This window comes from Phoxinus phoxinus (assembly GCF_949152265.1).
Source record: "Phoxinus phoxinus genome assembly, chromosome: 22".
NCBI classification, from domain to species: Eukaryota; Metazoa; Chordata; class Actinopteri; order Cypriniformes; family Leuciscidae; genus Phoxinus; species Phoxinus phoxinus.
This window is the reverse complement of record NC_136897.1, coordinates 20,947,969-20,968,201: the sequence shown is the minus strand read 5'-3', so window position 1 is coordinate 20,968,201 and position 20,233 is coordinate 20,947,969. Positions and strand designations below refer to the sequence as shown.

Below are 20,233 nucleotides of genomic sequence, written 5' to 3'. Positions count from 1 at the left end.
AACAATTCTGTATGGGATTTATAGATGGACTTGTGTGTGAAAACTGAATCTACTTCATTAGTCTTTCAGCAAAATTGTGTGCTTACTGATTTCAAACTTAGAAGTGGAAAAACTAAAACAGAAATAACATCAAACACGTATTATGACATGCAGTGACATCCTTGCATTGTTGTAAATTTCCCCTAATATTTTGTATGTGGCTCTATCAGAGTTTAAATAGCCTATATTTTCAGATATGAAAAAAATGTCTTTGGGTGCAAATCCTCCCCAAAAAAGAATGAAGACACACATCCTGATATATTCATTTTCCTCAACTGGATTATTAAACCCAAAGCAGACAACTTTAATAATTAAACATCAACATATTCTATACAGAGCAAAGGTGCATGTAACCTTTGCAAGTCCAAAAAAGAAAAGAAAAATACACGTACAATGTGGTAGACGAGCACTTGCAGATAGGTAAAGCAGACAAGTTGAACATGGTTTAAGTCTTAGCCGGTGTGTTGAAGGCTTCTTAACAGACATGATGGTATGATCGTCAGAGCGAAGGTAGTTTTCCCGATCTGTGCCTGTGTGTGTCACATCTCAGCCCTGGTTCCTGCTCATAGCGCAATAGCCACTGCAAACACACTGACGACGCAGTACATGGTGCGGTTCTCCCACCTCACTGTGCAGCTTCCTGCGAAAACACACACACACATAGTAGAATGAAATCAGATGCACAAAATACTTCATCTTATTTAGTTTATCTGAATCATATCAGGCAAAATCATGTGATAGTGCCACATAATTGCCATACTTTTTACAAAATACAGGTTTTAAAACAAAAAGTAATACGAATAGTAGTGCTTGTCAACAATTTATTGTAGACACAATGAATATAACGCACAAGGACACACATTTGGGTAGCTGACATGAAATTTAAAAATCCAATGGTGTCCTTCTGCATCCAGTAGTTAATCAAAAATTATTTGAAACGTTTCATGATAGACTACGGAATATTTGAACTGTACAAACACTGCAGAACTTAAAAAAAGTGAATAAAAATAAAATAATTTAATAAAATAATAATATAATGATAAAGATATTTGGATAAACTATGTCCAAAGATTTACATTACCTTTTATATACCTTTATATAAAATACAATAACATTCAATAAAAAATTACATGTATTAAATATAAAAACATGGAAATATTAACTGAATTTTCATAGAAGCAACATAAATATACTTTACCAAATTAATGATATGCACTCAATGCACGTACTTCAACTTTATTTGTCGGAGAAATATCAAGAGTGAAGGCCAATGTGGTCCATATAATGGACATATTTATTACACATATTTAGACCCTTTTCAGATTTCTGGGGTTCTCAGAAGCAGAAATGGTCATAGTTGGGAAAAATTCTGTAGCTGTGAATGGGAGACGACAGCAAATATAATTTCTGTATTCGTTTTTTTGTCAAGGTAATAAATCTGTCATTATTTATTTTTTTATACAAATATGCAAAACAGTACAAGATTTGCAATGTTGATAACTGTAGAAACGCATCATCACAGTCTGTGAAAAGGGTCCATTGTATTGCTATATCCTTTTGGTCTGGATGAGCTAACGCTATTGAAGCACTAAGCAGTTCTAAAGAACTAAAAGCTTTACCGTCAGTGGTAGTGTCCCAGTAACATGAGTTGGCCGTGTGAAGACCTGCGCCGCTTTTCTGCATCACAGCACAGTTCACTGAAATATATACATAATATATAGAATCAACAACTGCACTTTGTATAATGTCTTTCAGCTTTGTGCAAAGATGATGTATAGCCTTATAAATATATTATCAGATCTATAACCTATTAAATATTTGTATATAAAATGACCTCAATCGGAAAGGCTCGTACCAATATACTTGAACGGTTTCCCCTGTTTCACTAACTGAGTGAGAGTGTGTTCGACTATGCTGGCTGTCCACTGGTTCACTTTGTTCTGGCTGTAGTCCACACCTCCAATAATACCCTCAATGCACTGACCGATAAACACAAACACACACACACACACACACACACACACACACACACACACACACACACACACACACACACAGAGAGAGAGAGATAGAGAGAGAGAGTTAATGGAGCAGACTTGCACTCAAATAAATAGGCTAGCATTAATCCTGCAGGCATGAGTTAGACATGAGACTAACAACAATGCAATTCATTCAATGAGATAGGCTACACCATAGGGTGCTTAATGTTGTTATATATAATTATTATTTTTTACAGTGAATATTACCTCCTTAACAACATTACTTGCTTCATCTGGACTGAAAGACATCTGAAATTAGAGGTTTGAAAGGTAAAAAGAGATAAATACACCGTCAAACTGGTTTAAAGATAGATCCACAACATTATATTTAGTGACCAAAATTTACATTTTAGACATGCATGTTAGGGAAAAAAATTCTAAGTGTTCAAAAAGAATAGTTTATGAATACATATGTTGATTTTTCATGTTTCCTTTATGATTCAAGCTGACGTTATGATTTGGCCACACCCTGAAGCATTTTCCATAAAAACGCACAACAAAAATATGTAAATTATAAATCGAAATGAACTTTTAGTGATCTGTGTATATGTAAATGATGTAATGATGTCAAAATATGAGCGTTTAAGGATGATGAAGTGATATTATGTTTCTATCCGGATGAAGCGGTTAGCAGGCTAGCGGTAAAAGCCAGTCTACGGTTTACCAGCTTTGAAAGCTTATACAGATAATAACCAGTTGCACCATGTAATGCCTTATATAACACCTACTTCATCTCCAGAATGATACTCCTCCATTTTATCAGTTTTAAAACCAAAAATCTGGAGTCTCGACAACAAACTCTGTTCAGAAGACTGACTGTAGCTTTTCTCTCACTGACAACTAAGGCTGATGTTAGCAACACAATGGCGATTGAGTGCTGCCATCTACTGGCGCTCTCCGACTCAACATGTCTGTCTGTCTGTCTGTCTGTCTGTCTGTCTGTCTATCTATCTATCTATCCAGTGTTTATACTGTATTCGATCAAAAATACAATAAAAACAGTAATACTGTGAAATATTACAATTGAAATTAACTGGTTTCTGTTGTAATATATGTTAAAATGTAATTTATTCCTGTGTGTGATGGCAAAGGTGAATTTGCAGTGTCACATGATCCATCAGAAATTCTAAATTAATTTATTCTTATTATCAATGTTGAAAACAGTTTTAATAAAATAAAAAAATCTTGGAAATCATGATGCACTGCCATTCAAATGTTTTGTGTATTCAGCATATTAGAAAGATGTCTGAAAGATTGTGTGTTTTTACTGTTTTGTTTTTATAAAAAAATAAATGCAGCCATGGTGAGATTGAGACAATTTAAAAAAATGTTTTACCGGTACTGTATATATATATCAAAAAGGAAGGGAGACAATTTTAAGTTGATGTTTACTTGTATCACATCAAATACAAAGGTTGTTAGATGATTCTCACAAAAATGGACAAAAAAATTGTCACATTACCCTGAAATTTTAAATATATAAAGTGCACATGTGCTTTGAAAGTCTTTCATCAAATGTAAATAAATAGGTATAAAAACACACATACATATACAATTATATTTCTAGATATAGGGCACATATTGGTAAATTTACTCCCCAGTAATGACTTTAAGAATGCCTTTGATAAAAAAAAGATGTATAAATCAGACACTGCAAACATATAAAGGAAGAATATTATACAATGTAGTACCAAAACAAAACCATTATAGCTCACACTAACTCAGTTTTCAGTTAAAGCTAGTGATTTTCTGTGGTCTGCTTTGCAGCACAAGGCACAGTAACATTAACACCACCAACACCAACAGGATGTTGCTTCGTTAAATTTCGATTCTGCTACTTCCAGTTTTTGTTCCAGTCTCTTTTTTCAATTCAGAAGATGGTTTCAGCAAAGGTGTCAAAGCAGATTGCAAGTGGCTGAACGTGATCGTTGGGATGCAGTGGTCGGGCCTCCGATCTGTGTTTGACTGCTAGAACTCTCTGGTCCTCGAGTCTCTGAGATCTGAGGTGGACCATCAGCTGCTGGTTTGCCTAAAGCGCTGTTCTCTGCTTGATTCCCTTTGGAGGGAGATCGCTTGAAAAGAGAAAGCTGGAGATAGGAAAGAAGAAACTGATCAAACAAAGGTTAAACTCTGATGTGCAAAGATGTTATGCTATGCGGTTGCTCGAGTGTTATGCATGATTGCGAGGTGGTTGCTTACTAGTGTTTATTATAAAGATAAATAAATAGAGTGGTTAAATACCCTGTTTCTAGAGCCGAAACGAGTTTTAGGTTTGTCTTCTGTAACTCCGTTCCTCTCTGACTGTGTCTCCTCCTTTATAAGGGTAGCAGGATCAGAATCTTCAAAATTCACAACAACAACAAAAGAGAAAGACAGAAAAAAGCTGCTTAAAATCAATACATTTGATTTCGGTGAACATACATTTCATTTATGTTCACCATAGTACAGTGCAATCACTATCTACCTAATCATGGACATACTGCACCATAAAAATGAAAGATGACCGGGATATCAAAGGGCTCATCCCTTTCATTTAAATAGTTTAAAGGTGCTTCTCAATACTTTAATTGATGCTTCCTCTTTTCCTAGCGAGGAGCGAGGAAGCTTCCTGAGGAGTCATGAGCGAGGATACACAGGTGTATCCTTCCCTCGCATCCTGAACTAAGACACGAGGAAAAGAAGCGAGGAAAGGAATAATAATATAAAAAAGGTAATTGTGAATTTTTTATCTCACAATTCGGACATTTGTCCTTGCAATTGTACATTGGTATTTTTTCCCCCTCAGAATTGCTATAAAATTGAGTTTATATCTTTATATCTTTTATGTTGTTTTTCTCAGAATAGTGAGTTTTGCATCTGACAATTCTGACTTTTTTTTGCTCAGATTCCAGATTCTCTCAATTCCAATTTTCTCTGAATTCTGATGGTGCATGCGGTCAGGATAGATGTCCAAAAAAAAAAAAAAAAACCTTATAATTCAGAATTGTGAGATATAAACTTGCAATTGTAAAAAAAAAAAGTATCAAACTTCAGTATTATTTTTTTTATTCTGTGGTGGAAATAAGCTTCCATATATAGATGACCTCAAAGCTAACAGACATGGCCTAAAAGCCACAACTCTTTAATTGGGGTCTGTATGGGAATATGAAAGGTTGCTGAAAAGACAAAAAAAACCTCACCTTTTATCGGTCCATCAGGGACGGATGTCTCTTTTATAATCTGCCTTTTCTGTAGGAGTAAGATAATGACATCAAACAAACAAATCAAAGCAATAGAGCCACGCTAAAGCAGTATGTTCATAATAAATGAGTCTAAATGATATGAATGAAAGGTTTCAGGGCACCTGTATGTCTGGCTCTGTAGTGCTTTGCTCTTCTGTCTCTTTTCTCTTCTCTTCTAGAACATCTTCTTCCTCCTCACACTTTTCCCCTTCTTTTTCCTCTGGATGCTCTTCCTCATCTTCCTCCTCATCATCATCTTCTTCTTCTTCATCATCATCTAAATATTCTTCCTCCTCATCTTCTCCCTCCATCTTTCCATTGATCTCATCTGTCCGGAGCTGGTTGTGCGAGAAGTGAGAAAAGACAATCAGTGACTGGAATGAGTGGCTGTGAAACACAAAAAGAGGGTTGAAGAAACTAGAATGGCAGGAGAGGGTTCAATGTGAGTCAGGTAGTCTTTTTTTCATTTTAAAATGAAAATGAACTAACAAACTACATGTATAAAGAAACACAAGTAGGTGGGTACATGACTAGGGATCTATTTAGGAGGACTAGAAAAGGACCAGTGCAATATAAGGGCAGCCTCACCTGTCCAATGAAGGATTTTCTGTTTTCAACTGCTTTGAATTTGGAGATATCTCATATGGCTTTCTTTATTTGCATGATTACAATTAAAATTAGCTTATTATGCTGCTGAGACTTTCTATTACAGCATGATAGATTTATATCATGTCGTTTTTTTATGTAAAGCATACAAAATGTTAGCTTTAAAAGTCAGTTTGGATCATCTGTGCTTTTTATATTCAAATAAAATGCAATGCTATGTTATTCAATTGGAAAACAAATATAAAACAACACAGGTATTAATTTAAAAACACATGCAAATAGTTATAAATAAATGAAAAGTTTATTGCCTATTAAATTAAACAAAAAACTCACAGAACAAGTACAAGTGGAAAATTTGAACTAACGCTACTTAATGATGACTAACTTTATTTTTTTCCAAATATTTTCTTCCAGTCATAAAGATCATGAGCTGCCATTTTATTTTACATTTGAATTTTTGTAAGAGTTCTGACTTAAAGGCATCTTTAAATGTGCCCTGTTTGTATTTGTAAGAATTTGAAGTCATTGATAGTGCTGATTCAAGGTCATTGGCAAATCAAGCACATTTGTTAGTAAACGAACATGGCTGTCCATCAGACACTGTACATATATATGTCCTAAGGCACATCATGAGGTCTTCATTACTGCATGAGCATATCATTACTTATGAAAACATAAATAAATAAATAGAAAATAAAAAATAAAAAATGTGAAGCAATACATTTAATAAAAATGTCTTGGGCGAAATTGCAAGAATAATAATGGCGAAATAAAAATATTTAAAATATATATCACAAGTAAGAAACAAGAAAAAACATAAAAGGCATGTACATAATACTCAGGAAAAGCAGACAGAGGTTGATTAATTATTTTAAATTGAGGTATTGAGGAAGAACATCATCCCAAAACTGCTGAGACTCCTGGGACTCGTCGTCTGACGGCTGGCGTTGCGCTCGGGCCCGTTTGGCTTTTGTCGGCTGTTTTGTTGTTTTCACACTTGACTTTAGTTTGGTGGATTCAGAGGCTTTTTCACGTTTTATTTTGGCCTTGGCTTTTTCTTCTTCTTCCTCCTCCTCCTCCTCTTGTTCCTCTTCCTCCTCCTGCTCTTCTTGCTTTTCCTCCTCTTCTCCCTCCTCATCCTCTGCTTCTTCTGCCTCCTCTTTTTCTTCAGACTCTTCCTCCTCTGCTTCCTCTTCCGCTTCTTCATTGCCTTCCTCCTCACCATTACTTTCTTCTTCTTCCTCTTTGCTCTCCTGCTCTTCTTCCTCTTCATCTTCACTCTCTTGCTCTTCTTCCTCTTTGCTCTCCTGCTCTTCTTCCTCTTCACTCTCCTGCTCTTCTTCCTCTTCGTCTTTGCTTTCCTGCTCTTCTTCCTCTTCGTCATTGCTCTCCTGCTCTTCTTCCTCTTCATTTTCACTCTCTTCCTCATCATTCTGACTCATTGCGTCCTCTTCATTGCTTTCACCCTCTTCCTCATCCTCTTTAACTACCTCACTCTCACTCTCCCCTTCATCCTCATCTTCAGTCTCACTTTCCTGCTTTTCTGAATCGTCCTCCTCTTCTTCACTAGTCTTTTCGTCATCTTCATCCCCTTCACCTTCAGACTCACTCTCCAGCTTTTCAGAATCTTCCTTTTCTTCACTAGTCTTTTCATCATCTTCATCCCCTTCATCTTCAGACTCACTCTCCAGCTTTTCAGAATCTTCCTTTTCTTCACTAGTCTTTTCACTATCTTCATCTTCCTCTGCACTATCCTCCTCTGCACTGCCACTTTCCACATCATTTTCTTCCTCATCCTCACTATCTTTCTCCTCTGACTCCTCATTCTCTTCATCTGATTCTTCTTTTGAGCTCTCATTTTTGCTCTCTGTCTCTTCCTCTTGGCTTGTTTTGCTTTCGTCCTGTTCATCTCCACTCTCCTCTTCACTTTTTCTACTTATCTCACTTGCTTCTTCTTCCTCGTCTTCTATTCTATCACTCTCCCCTTCCTCAGCCTCACTCTCTACGTCCTCAGTTGCTTCGCTTTTACTTTTATCCTCCTCTTCCTCGCTTTCCTCATCCTCACTAGAACCTTTGATCGTTGTATCACCGTCAACCTCAGAATCATCATCGTTTGCTACCTTGTCAAGGGTCTTGCTCTCACTTTCCTCCTCACTGTCATCCACTTCCTCACTCTCATCCCTTCTGTTCAGCAACCCCTTGCTTTCCTCCTCATCTGTTTCTTCTCCTTCTTCCTCCTCGCTTCTTCTATATGTTCCCACCTCAGAATGAGCCTCAGTTTTGGACTCAATGCTGCTTCTTTCCAAGTCCCCATCTGAAGTTCCTGATTCTGTCTTCATGTTGATGGCGACGGCCGTCCTCTTGGCTTCTCTAGTCTCCTCCTGTCTTGAAACCTCATCGGACTCACTGAGGGACGAAACATCAGATAGAGTTCTTTGTTTTGAAGTAGGTTTTGGCATATTTTGGGGTGTGGACTGGGAAAGGAACTGACTGACTGCTGATGCTCCAAGTAAACAAGCAGAACTTCCCATTCCCACATCTTGGAGAAAAGATGTCACCTTGATGAGAGGATTTTCCTTAATTTGCTCAGATTCTGATGCCGATTCAGATTTGGAGGCAGCTTCGGAGACAATGGTAGGCCCCTTTTTTGTGTTTTTCATCTTGTCTTCTACTAGCAATTGGCTTTGTTCTGCTCTTGATTTCTTTGTCTTCTTTGTAGAAACATCTTCTTGGCATGAGGATTGTTGTGAAGTAGTGGAGATCTCTTGTATTGTCTCGCTACTTTTCAAGTCTTTTTTTGAATCTGACTTTTTACTCTGTGGGACCAAATTTTTGTTTTCTGTCTTAGCAGCATTCGTTTCACCTTTCACCCTCTGAGCTTTTGGTAAATCATGTTTTGAGATCTTCTTACCTGTTGGGTCTTGGTCCTTATGTGTGGTCTGTTCGAGATGATGTTCAACAATTATGGGTTTCATTTTTACTTCCTTTTCTTTCCCCACAACTTTTTGAGGCTGGCTTCTGACTTCCAATGGACGATCTTTGGGTTTTGCTTTACCTATTCCTTCTTGGTTTGGTTTTGTACTTCCTTTTGATTTTTGAGCAACCTTCTCGCTTTCAGCCTCTTGATTTGGTTGGGCTTTTCCAGTTGATTCTTTTTTAACTTTATCCCTTGACTGCATCGATTCTGTGTGCTTGGGCAGGTATGATTTGGATCCAGCTCTGCTTATGTCCGACCCCAATCTGGTGTTACTTCCATCAGCTTGGTGATATGCAGGCTTTCTGTTCTCCAAAGCGATAAGTACATTTTCCTTATCATGACCATGTCTCTTAGGGCTCTTGTGGGGTGTCCCTGACCCAAGACTGTCCCCAACTACTGAGCTACCACTTGAGCTTCTAAGTAACTCAGTGGGAAGAGCTTTGCGAGTTGAAAGCTCCGCCCTCTTACTATAAGGGGCGTGGCCATCACTATGCTTTCCCTTCTCCTTACCGTGCTCTTTCACAACCTTAACCTTCTTCTATTCCAGGAAGCAGAGGATAAAAAGAAGGAAAGTGTTAGAGAAATGAATGAACATGCAGAGCAGGCTGAACGAGAGCAGAATGAGATTTAAGGCTGCAAAGCAAATGAGAATGAGTCAATGAAGAGAAGACAGAGAACACAAGCATAAGTGGGATGTCTAAATGAGTGCACCCCTTTGAAAAAAATTACATTTTTTCTACTCAACCTTTGTTTGGCCATATAAATAGCTAATTTCTTGGACAACAACACAGATGAGCTCTTACCTTGTCCATAGGAGACAATGTAAGGGTCTTATCGCTAGGGTCCATCTTAATTATGTGAGTCTGAAAACAAAGAAACTTTTGCATTAGTCTTAGAAGATTTTATACCAGCAGTTCTCAACAGGTTTTTCTACATGACCCAGATTTTTACATCAAATGGGAAACCAAGACAGTACCAAATGTAAACTGTATTTACAGTGGTCTGTGTCATTTTTGCTTTTAAAAGTGGATTTCAACCAAATCATTAAATGTCTACTTCTACGTATTTTCTATAGATATTATAAAAGCATGCATGCCTCTTTCATAAGTGATGGTATGCTTCTCCTACCAGGTTTAATAAGTCAGTGGTTTCTCCAAGGTCTTTTACGCTCTCACTATCCTCCACACTGCTTCTGTCATCGAGAGATTTCTCTCTCTTTCCAGGAACTTATTGAGAGAGAGAGAGAGAATCCATAAAAACCAGAGGAACACACTACAGTTCAAAGTTTGTTATAGGTTCGATTTTTAAAATGCTTTCGAAAGATGCCTCACCAAGGCTGCATTTATTTGAAAAAAAAAAAAATACAGTAAAACAGTACAATTGTGAAATATTATTACAATTTAAAAGAAGTGAATTTCTATTTCTTTTAAAATGTCATAGACATATTTTGTAATAATGTAAAAGTCTTTACTGACACTTTAGATCAATTTAATATATCCTTGCTGAATAAAAGTATTCATTTATTTAATCATACCGATTCTAAACTTTTTAACAGTAGTGTAATTGAAAATAAATGTGTGCTTTTTGATTGAATGATGTATTTTCATAAGTGGCAATAGCATTTGTGAATGAGGAACTTGTTTTCCTGTGATTTGAAATAACAGATATGATTTTTAATACTTTGACAAGTTTTTTGACAAGGCAGTTACTTTTAAGGCTGTTGTGAGGGATCTTTCCAGGTTGGTTACTGTGGGAGTGACGGATCTGGCTGGGAACAGATAGAGATGCACTCAGATGATTTCCACCCAGAGCTGGGAGTGTTCGAAACATTTGTCCAAACTGATCTGGTGAACGCTCCTGCAGAAGAAAAGCAACACACATTGCATCCATATTTAATTAGTTTATATAATTATTTAGGTAATATATTATACTAAACATTCCCATAAAATTTTATTATTCATCTTGAAATACACTTCCTCTAGTCCAATTGATAATCAGTTCATAATTTTGATCCATTAGGATTGACCAACCCGTTCTCTGCGTCTGACCCGAGCCGAGAGACTCCTGTTTAGGGTGTCCCCCAGTAGTTCAGTACATGACTTTTCAAAGTAGTCTTCTGTGATGTCATCCTCCTCCAGGATCAAATCCTCCGACCTTTCAGCCCTGGGCTTTGCCAACACAAGCATGTGACACCCACCACAAGTAACCTGAAAGCACACACACTGTTTACAGATGCCATGAAATCAAAATAGACTTTTGTGGCTTTTAGTCCATATTGTTTCATATGAAATGACAATACACACTTTTAGCAGATTGATACATTTAGACTATCATTAAAAAATTTGCAGTCGGTAAGATTTTTTTTACATTTTTTTATGTATTCTGCTCACCAAGGCAATATTTATTTTATCAAAAATACATAAAAAATATTGTGAACTATTATTACAATTAAAATGTATTCTGAAATCTAATTTATTATTGTAATGGTAAAGCTGAATTTTCAACAGCTCCAGTCTTCAGTGTCACATGATCCTTCAGAAATCATTATCTGCATTATTTGAACTATTTTTTGTAAGTCTTTACTGACACTTTTAATCAAGTGAATGTATTCTTGCTGAATAAATGCATTAATTTCTTTACCCACCCAAAAAAAAAAAAAAAAAAAAAAAAAATTATATATATATATATATATATTACTGACCCTAAAGTTTTTCTCTGCTGTAAAAAATGGACCAAAAATATGTATGCTAAGGAGGAAAAACAAATGTTTTTTGCAATAAAAATAAAACAAATAAATAAAATGTTCTCTCTATTATTAGAAATACAATTAGAGAATGAAAGCAACAAAAAAGGGCAAGTACTTTGATATCCCCAGACCTTCCTGTTTCAAAAGAAAATGGGGTCAACAGGGTAATGAAATTGATATTGGTCAAACATTTCAAAGCAGAAAATGTATATACCTGATATAAATAAAATGTATTATATATAGTGTCATGAACAGTAGATGGGCAGTAATACGTACAGAATGTACGTGGCAGGTGAGGAATCTCGTACACAGCGTCGGTCTGAACTGGTTGGTGAAGTTTTCTTCTCCAAGCCCCAGTTTTCCATGCCGACCATCACCAAAGGTGTACAAAAGGTTGCTGTCTGAAACCAGCACATATTCAAACAGAATCACATATATTTTAGAAGAAAGACACAAAGAGGAAATTATATCACAACACATAAAAGGATGTTGTCAGGTGTTTTACCAGTAATCAACGCTGTATGGTTCTCTCCACACTCCACATGTTTAACTCTGCCCCTCCTGAAATGCTCAACCACTCTGGGTAAACGAGACTCAAATGTGAATGTGCCGTGGCCAAGCTGTCCAAACTGACCCAGGCCAAACGAATACACCTTGTGCTCTGCATTACCAGACATGTGTAACATTTAGTCTTCACAAAGAAGAAACAGAAAAGAAAAAAACACAAAGCAAAAGATGTTCTCCTACCAGTAAGCGCCACCGTGTGCCCTCCTCCACAGGACACCTTAACCACATTATCAGAGATGCCGGTCACCTGTTGAGGCACTTTATGATTGGCCAGCTTCTCTGTGGACAAGCCCAGCTTTCCACTGTCTTTTTCTCCAAATGTGAACAAGGCGCCATCCACTGCAACAAATAAAACAAGCATCACCTAGCAACAATCCAGACTTCATAGAAGGTCAAATGATGAACATTTTATGAATTCAATGCCACCATACTGTGCTCTATTGATCATTGAGAGGAAGTAGGAAAGTCATCATGAATTGTCAAAAAGTGGGGATTTAAAATGATGGATATTCCAATGTAACTGTCACATTGTTAATGTGTTTTCTGTTGTTTCCATGGACTTTTAGGTTGTTTTTCTCATTCAGTGTTTTTCTTCATCTCTGTCGTCATTTTCATTAGTTCATTTTCATCACCTGTCTAGTTAATCAGTTAATCACCCTTCATTGTCATCACCTGTTGTACCCTCGTCATCCTCTGTGTATTTAAGTTCCTGTCTTTCTCCTTTCAGTTGTCGGTCAATGTTTGTTTATGTTACGTTGTATGGAGAGTGTTACCCTTGCCTGTACCAGTTTTGTTTAAGTTTTATTATAGTAAAAGTTTGAATTGGAACCTTAGGCCTCTGCCTGTCTTCATCCGCACCATACCCGTGACAGATTGACCGACCCAAAAACGCTATGGAGGCATTTCTGTTTAATCAGAATGGGAGTTCATTGGAGGAGTTTGTGGAAGTTTACCTTCATCTTCATCAGGATGTTTACTGGGAGGAGGAGTTTTTGAAGCAACGGTTCTGGAGAGGACTTGATGATCCACTAGCCCAGATATTGCTGCTCAGGGACTTAGATAGACCTTTTATTGAGTTTATGGACAGAGCTCTTTGGGTGTGTGGTTCCTCACTCACTGTGGGAGACATCCAGCCAGATCTTCGCGTCCAGCCAGATCCTGAGCCCGCTGACCCTGCGCCAGAGCCCTCGTCGCTGCCCAGCACAGAGCCCTCGTCGCTGCCCAGCACAGAGCCCTCGTCGCTGCCCAGCACAGAGCCCTCGTCGCTGCCCAGCACAGAGCCCTCGTCGCTGCCCAGCACAGAGCCCTCGTCGCTGCCCAGCACAGAGCCCTCGTCGCTGCCCAGCACAGAGCCCTCGTCGCTGCCCAGCACAGAGCCCTCGTCGCTGCCCAGCACAGAGCCCTCGTCGCTGCCCAGCACAGAGCCCTCGTCGCTGCCCAGCACAGAGCCCTCGTCGCTGCCCAGCACAGAGCCCTCGTCGCTGCCCAGCACAGAGCCCTCGTCGCTGCCCAGCACAGAGCCCTCGTCGCTGCCCAGCACAGAGCCCTCGTCGCTGCCCAGCACAGAGCCCTCGTCGCTGCCCAGCACAGAGCCCTCGTCGCTGCCCAGCACAGAGCCCTCGTCGCTGCCCAGCACAGAGCCCTCGTCGCTGCCCAGCACAGAGCCCTCGTCGCTGCCCAGCACAGAGCCCTCGTCGCTGCCCAGCACAGAGCCCTCGTCGCTGCCCAGCACAGAGCCCTCGTCGCTGCCCAGCACAGAGCCCTCGTCGCTGCCCAGCACAGAGCCCTCGTCGCTGCCCAGCACAGAGCCCTCGTCGCTGCCCAGCACAGAGCCCTCGTCGCTGCCCAGCACAGAGCCCTCGTCGCTGCCCAGCACAGAGCCCTCGTCGCTGCCCAGCACAGAGCCCTCGTCGCTGCCCAGCACAGAGCCCTCGTCGCTGCCCAGCACAGAGCCCTCGTCGCTGCCCAGCACAGAGCCCTCGTCGCTGCCCAGCACAGAGCCCTCGTCGCTGCCCAGCACAGAGCCCTCGTCGCTGCCCAGCACAGAGCCCTCGTCGCTGCCCAGCACAGAGCCCTCGTCGCTGCCCAGCACAGAGCCCTCGTCGCTGCCCAGCACAGAGCCCTCGTCGCTGCCCAGCACAGAGCCCTCGTCGCTGCCCAGCACAGAGCCCTCGTCGCTGCCCAGCACAGAGCCCTCGTCGCTGCCCAGCACAGAGCCCTCGTCGCTGCCCAGCACAGAGCCCTCGTCGCTGCCCAGCACAGAGCCCTCGTCGCTGCCCAGCACAGAGCCCTCGTCGCTGCCCAGCACAGAGCCCTCGTCGCTGCCCAGCACAGAGCCCTCGTCGCTGCCCAGCACAGAGCCCTCGTCGCTGCCCAGCACAGAGCCCTCGTCGCTGCCCAGCACAGAGCCCTCGTCGCTGCCCAGCACAGAGCCCTCGTCGCTGCCCAGCACAGAGCCCTCGTCGCTGCCCAGCACAGAGCCCTCGTCGCTGCCCAGCACAGAGCCCTCGTCGCTGCCCAGCACAGAGCCCTCGTCGCTGCCCAGCACAGAGCCCTCGTCGCTGCCCAGCACAGAGCCCTCGTCGCTGCCCAGCACAGAGCCCTCGTCGCTGCCCAGCACAGAGCCCTCGTCGCTGCCCAGCACAGAGCCCTCGTCGCTGCCCAGCACAGAGCCCTCGTCGCTGCCCAGCACAGAGCCCTCGTCGCTGCCCAGCACAGAGCCCTCGTCGCTGCCCAGCACAGAGCCCTCGTCGCTGCCCAGCACAGAGCCCTCGTCGCTGCCCAGCACAGAGCCCTCGTCGCTGCCCAGCACAGAGCCCTCGTCGCTGCCCAGCACAGAGCTTCCTGCACCGCCGGTCCCGTCCAGCCCAGAGCTTCCGGCACCGCCGGTCCCGTCCAGCCCAGAGCTTCCTGCACCGCCGGTCCCGTCCAGCCCCGAGCTTCCTGCACCGCCGGTCCCGTCCAGCCCCGAGCTTCCTGCACCGCCGGTCCCGTCCAGCCCCGAGCTTCCTGCACCGCCGGTCCCGTCCAGCCCCGAGCTTCCTGCACCGCCGGTCCCGTCCAGCCCAGAGCTTCCTGCACCGCCGGTCCCGTCCAGCCCAGAGCTTCCTGCACCGCCGGTCCCGTCCAGCCCAGAGCTTCCTGCACCGCCGGTCCCGTCCAGCCCAGAGCTTCCTGCACCGCCGGTCCCGTCCAGCCCAGAGCTTCCTGCACCGCCGGTCCCGTCCAGCCCAGAGCCTTCGCCGCCGGTCCCGTCCAGCCCAGGACCGCCTTCGCCGCCGGCCCCGGTCAGCTCAGAGTCCTCTTCGCCGCGGGTCCAGTCCAGTGCTGACCTCCCCAAGAAAATTTTGGGGGGGGGCAATAAGTCCTCTGAGGGGATCGTGGAGGCCCTTCCGACACGGTCGCCATGGCCGCCCGAAGGGTCCTCACCGCCATGGCCGCCCGAAGGGTCCTCACCGCCATGGCCGCCCGAAGGGTCCTCACCGCCATGGCCGCCCGAAGGGTCCTCACCGCCATGGCCGCCCGAAGGGTCCTCACCGCCATGGCCGCCCGAAGGGTCCTCACCGCCATGGCCGCCCGAAGGGTCCTCACCGCCATGGCCGCCCGAAGGGTCCTCACCGCCATGGCCGCCCGAAGGGTCGTCTCCGCCGTGGCCACTCGAAGGGTCCTCACCACCATGGACGCCTGAGGGTCCGTCTGCTCCGCCATGGCCACGCCCTCATCCTGCTCCGCCCTGGCCACCTGCACGTCCTGCTCCGCCCTGGAGGCTTCCTGCTCCAGATCGGCCACCTGTTCATCAGCCTCCAGGGCGCCCACCCTCCCACCCCTTTGGATGTTTTACGGCGCGAGGACGCGCCTGGGGGGAGGGGGGGGTTCTGTCACATTGTTAATGTGTTTTCTGTTGTTTCCATGGACTTTTAGGTTGTTTTTCTCATTCAGTGTTTTTCTTCATCTCTGTCGTCATTTTCATTAGTTCATTTTCATCACCTGTCTAGTTAATCAGTTAATCACCCTTCATTGTCATCACCTGTTGTACCCTCGTCATCCTCTGTGTATTTAAGTTCCTGTCTTTCTCCTTTCAGTTGTCGGTCAATGTTTGTTTATGTTACGTTGTATGGAGAGTGTTACCCTTGCCTGTACCAGTTTTGTTTAAGTTTTATTATAGTAAAAGTTTGAATTGGAACCTTAGGCCTCTGCCTGTCTTCATCCGCACCATACCCGTGACAGTAACACAGTTGAACACAATTATTAAATCATTTTGATACATTTATTAAATATATCAAGTATTATTTATAAAATAATAGCAATATTATTATGACATTATGTCAAATTATTTTCAAATGATCAATTTAATGTAATTTATTGTAAATTTATTTATTGTAATACCATTATTATTAAAATTATAATAATAATATTATTATTATAAAATATTATAATTTTATCATTTAAAAAATATTTTATAATCACTTATTTGATGTATTTGATGAGTTTTCTTTTAAAATATATTTTCAAATGTAATTTGTTCCTGTGATGGCAAAGCTGAATTTTCAGCATCATTACTTCAGTGTCACTGATTTGCAGCTCAAGAAACATTTATGTTGTGCTTTTTTCCCCTTCAGGATTCTTTGATTAATAGAAAGTTTAAAAGAACAGCAGTTTAATGCATCCTTGCTGAATAAAAGTTTTTTTTTCTCATTCTTCTTCTTTTTTACTGACCTTTTTTACGGCAACTTTTGTGTGCAAACTTAAAAGAAAAAAACTTTTTTTTACTATTTATGAGTAAAATAGTATAATATTATATATATATATTATATTTATATATATATATATATATATATATATAAAGATTAAATAAAACATTTAGGTACATTAATACATTCAGGTATTTAACCCTGAATATGTTGGTGTAATTGGCCATGGTGACATGAGGTAACACTGTCTACAGTGAAATACATACCGGTAACAAAGGCAGAATGATAATATCCACAGGACACCCAGGACACTCGTTTCCCCACAGAAACCTCCTGAGGAGTGAGTGCGTTACTCTCCTTTCCTAACCCAATTTGACCCTCGGAGTTATCGCCCCACATATAGAGCCTGCCATCCTCTGAGATGACACAGAGATTTTGTTACATTATTGTTATTATTTGCCGTTACATGTTTTGTCAACAGACACTGCTGCACTGTAAGTCAGACGGAACAGAACTCTTACGCGTCAGGACAGCAGATGTATTGGAACCAGCAGCGAGCATTTTGATTGGCCCATGTTTGCTGAAGAAGTCCACCAGGTGGAAGGAGGTTCTGTCATCGCAGTCACCAAGACCAAGCTGTCCTTCATTATTCCCTCCAGAGGCATACAGGTTACCACGGGCTGCTCAGCAAAGAAAACAAGTATTTTAGTTGAGGATAAATCTATAATGTTGCAAATAGTTATCTATGGTGCTATCAAAACATTTGGGGTCAGTGACACTGAAGACTGTAGTAATGATGCTAAAAATATATATTTCAAATATATTACAATAGAAAAACATTATTTTGAATTAAAATAATATATCACAATATTAATGTTAAAAAAACATTAAACAAATCTTATTGTCCCCCAAAATTTAAATGGTAGTGTACTTTTTTTTCCTTTCATGTTTTGGCCTTTGCAAATATTAAGATATCATCAAAAAACAAAACAAAAACAAACAGATCTAAACTAATTTTTTTTTTTTTTTTAAGTATTAGCCTTACGTGTTATGATCGTTTATCTTTAAGGCTATGTGTGTAGTTTTTTCAATGTTAAACATTCTCTTATCCCTGTTTAATTCGCAGGGTCAATTATAAATTCCCAGAGAGTTCCCACTGTGTTGCCCTGTAGCCCTTTCAAAACATTGCTGTTTGTTTCAGTGGTTTGGCATGGCAATTTCTGGCTTGACTAATGGAATTAGTAAATAAATAAGAATATGTAAATAATTAAGGTAACAGAAAATTAAGGAAAACAAATTTCACCTTTAAAAAAAAAAGACAGGATTGATTTACTAGATTCAAAAACCATAAAGCATGATGAATAAACTTACATGTATAAACAAGTGAATGAGTTCTTCCACAGGCTGCAAGCTTCACACTTTCAGATTTTAGGGCTGTAAGAAAACAAATACGGTCATTGCTTGTTGACAATATGATTTGTTCTTACTTAGCCTATATATATATATATATATATATATTTATATTAATATATCAAGCTAATTTGTTGATAATTGTTGAAAATGTTGAACTCCCGCACACACTTCCCCTCTGCTTTCCAGATTAATGCAGATTACGGACCACTCCAGATTGGGATTAAGACAATCTATGGCTTTGTCCTGAAAAGATCGCCTTTTTCTTGCAGCTACTTACAAACATGTAATTGTGTGTGTAAAAGTTGTGTGCTGCTAAATAATACAAAGTCACTCATCATTATTATTTGATAAACTAATGATATATTTTCCAAACAGCTAAATGTGAATGACAGCATTGGAGAATGTGTTGAAGTGATTTATCAGCTGTGAATGGCAGAAAACACTCAGTACTGCTCTCTCTTTGACAGGTTTGCGTTTACAAACTTGCTCAATAGCGCTACGGGGGTATACATCGAGGTACCAGGGGTCGCTTCAACCCGAGGCAACAGTGTAAAAGTACCCTAATTCTGCGGGAAAATACTGACACTGAAAGTCTTACCTTTCACACAAGTGGGTTTATTCACAGTGGTCTTTGTTCCGAGGCCCAGCTGTCCCCAGTTATTGCTGCCAAACATAAACAGCTTCCCATTTTCTAAACACAATAGAAATAGTGACAGGATGAATGCAAAAATTTACAGAACAAGACTTTATTTACCAATATATCCACTAATAAAATCCTACCTGTTACTAGTGCTGTGTGCTCATCTCCACAGGAAATTCTCAAAGGTACATCATTTTTTAACCAGAATTTACTGGGGGCATTATCTGCAAATTTACTCTTTCCAAAGGTGAAGACAGCTCCGGATTCTAAAACAAAAATTGAAAAATAGAACAATAAAAAAATGCAGACAGTTTTCATGCTATGCCTTAAATTATTCAAATTACTGCTGTTATAAAAAACAAGCTGTATTACACTAGTCTATATTATGTCGAAAAATAATAATAATAGTTTGTATGATTTTAATTCAAAGCTTCTGTTTCTTTGTATATATATACACAATCAGATGGTTAAAATTAGTTGTTTACTATTAATAATGTAATATTATAGAATTGAGAGAGAGGCGTGACCACATGGCGTGGTTGCCTTGGCGACAGGAAGCCACAGGAGTCAATGAAAGTGCGGGATAGAGTGTTCAATGAAATAAAAAACAAAACACAACGAACAATTTATATGTATAAACACAGGGACACATAATATTTGCAGTTAAAAGCAGCTAAGACATATTAACACCAGTACGTTATAACATATGATTCGCTTGTTACACTATGCAGCACCGTTATATAGCCTATAGGCTAATCATAAACAGACAATAAGGCTAAAGAGACACACGTGTAGCAACTGCAAATAACAAAACTGTTTACATCGACCACTAATGTACTACATAATATTTTACCAGGGATCTCATCTTCTGTCTCTCCGGCCATCTCCCCCGACTAATCAGCTTATTTACGCTGGGCTCTAGGAAGTGTAACCAAGAAGTTTCTAAACCAACAGAAACTTTCCGCTCTAGATTTGCTTCCGCGTTGAGGTGTCACGTGTCACTCATTAGCTCCGCCAAATACAGTTACTAGATGCGATATTTAGATTATATATTTGTATGTACATTTATTATTTTATATACATTTATAGTAACTTAAATAATTTCAAATATTAAATGATTACTGTATACATAAGATAAACACATACACGTTATATTAGACAATCGTGAAGAAAATGATATGAGAATATACCTGCACAACTATGTTTTTCTTTATCCGTATATTTTGTCTAATAAAGTCACAAATATTCAATAATAATAATTCGCAGGAAATTCCACTGTCTGTAGTGAAATTAG

The 20,233-nt window shown here is 40.7% G+C and overlaps 2 protein-coding genes across 3 annotated transcripts; both read right to left on the bottom strand.

Annotated features, from left to right (window-relative positions):
• Nucleotides 1-28: 28 nt before the first annotated feature.
• Nucleotides 29-3,023, bottom strand: dynlt3 (dynein light chain Tctex-type 3). The gene is made up of 5 exons (XM_079597744.1): nt 2,807-3,023; nt 2,286-2,327; nt 1,895-2,018; nt 1,659-1,736; nt 29-679 (listed from the first exon to the last, which is right to left on the bottom strand). The coding sequence occupies exons 1-5, from the start codon at nt 2,831-2,833 to the stop codon at nt 603-605; spliced, it is 348 nt and encodes a 115-aa protein (XP_079453870.1). The 5' UTR covers nt 2,834-3,023; the 3' UTR covers nt 29-602.
• A 425-nt stretch (nt 3,024-3,448) lies between these two features.
• Nucleotides 3,449-19,932, bottom strand: rpgrb (retinitis pigmentosa GTPase regulator b). Of its 2 annotated transcripts, XM_079597302.1 has the most exons (17): nt 19,793-19,932; nt 19,080-19,205; nt 18,898-18,990; nt 18,258-18,320; nt 17,408-17,566; nt 17,153-17,302; nt 12,376-12,534; nt 12,134-12,289; nt 11,905-12,029; nt 10,913-11,089; nt 10,592-10,739; nt 10,011-10,108; nt 9,686-9,745; nt 5,422-5,637; nt 5,258-5,306; nt 4,320-4,417; nt 3,449-4,165 (listed from the first exon to the last, which is right to left on the bottom strand). In XM_079597302.1, exons 1-17 carry the CDS (start codon nt 19,821-19,823, stop codon nt 3,974-3,976), a joined length of 2,100 nt encoding a protein of 699 aa, XP_079453428.1. In that variant the 5' UTR covers nt 19,824-19,932; the 3' UTR covers nt 3,449-3,973. The 2 variants fall into 2 exon arrangements, with proteins under 2 accessions (XP_079453428.1, XP_079453429.1); XM_079597303.1 differs by lacking the exon at nt 3,449-4,165 and having other exon boundaries at nt 4,365-4,461; nt 19,793-19,897.
• Nucleotides 19,933-20,233: the final 301 nt, after the last annotated feature.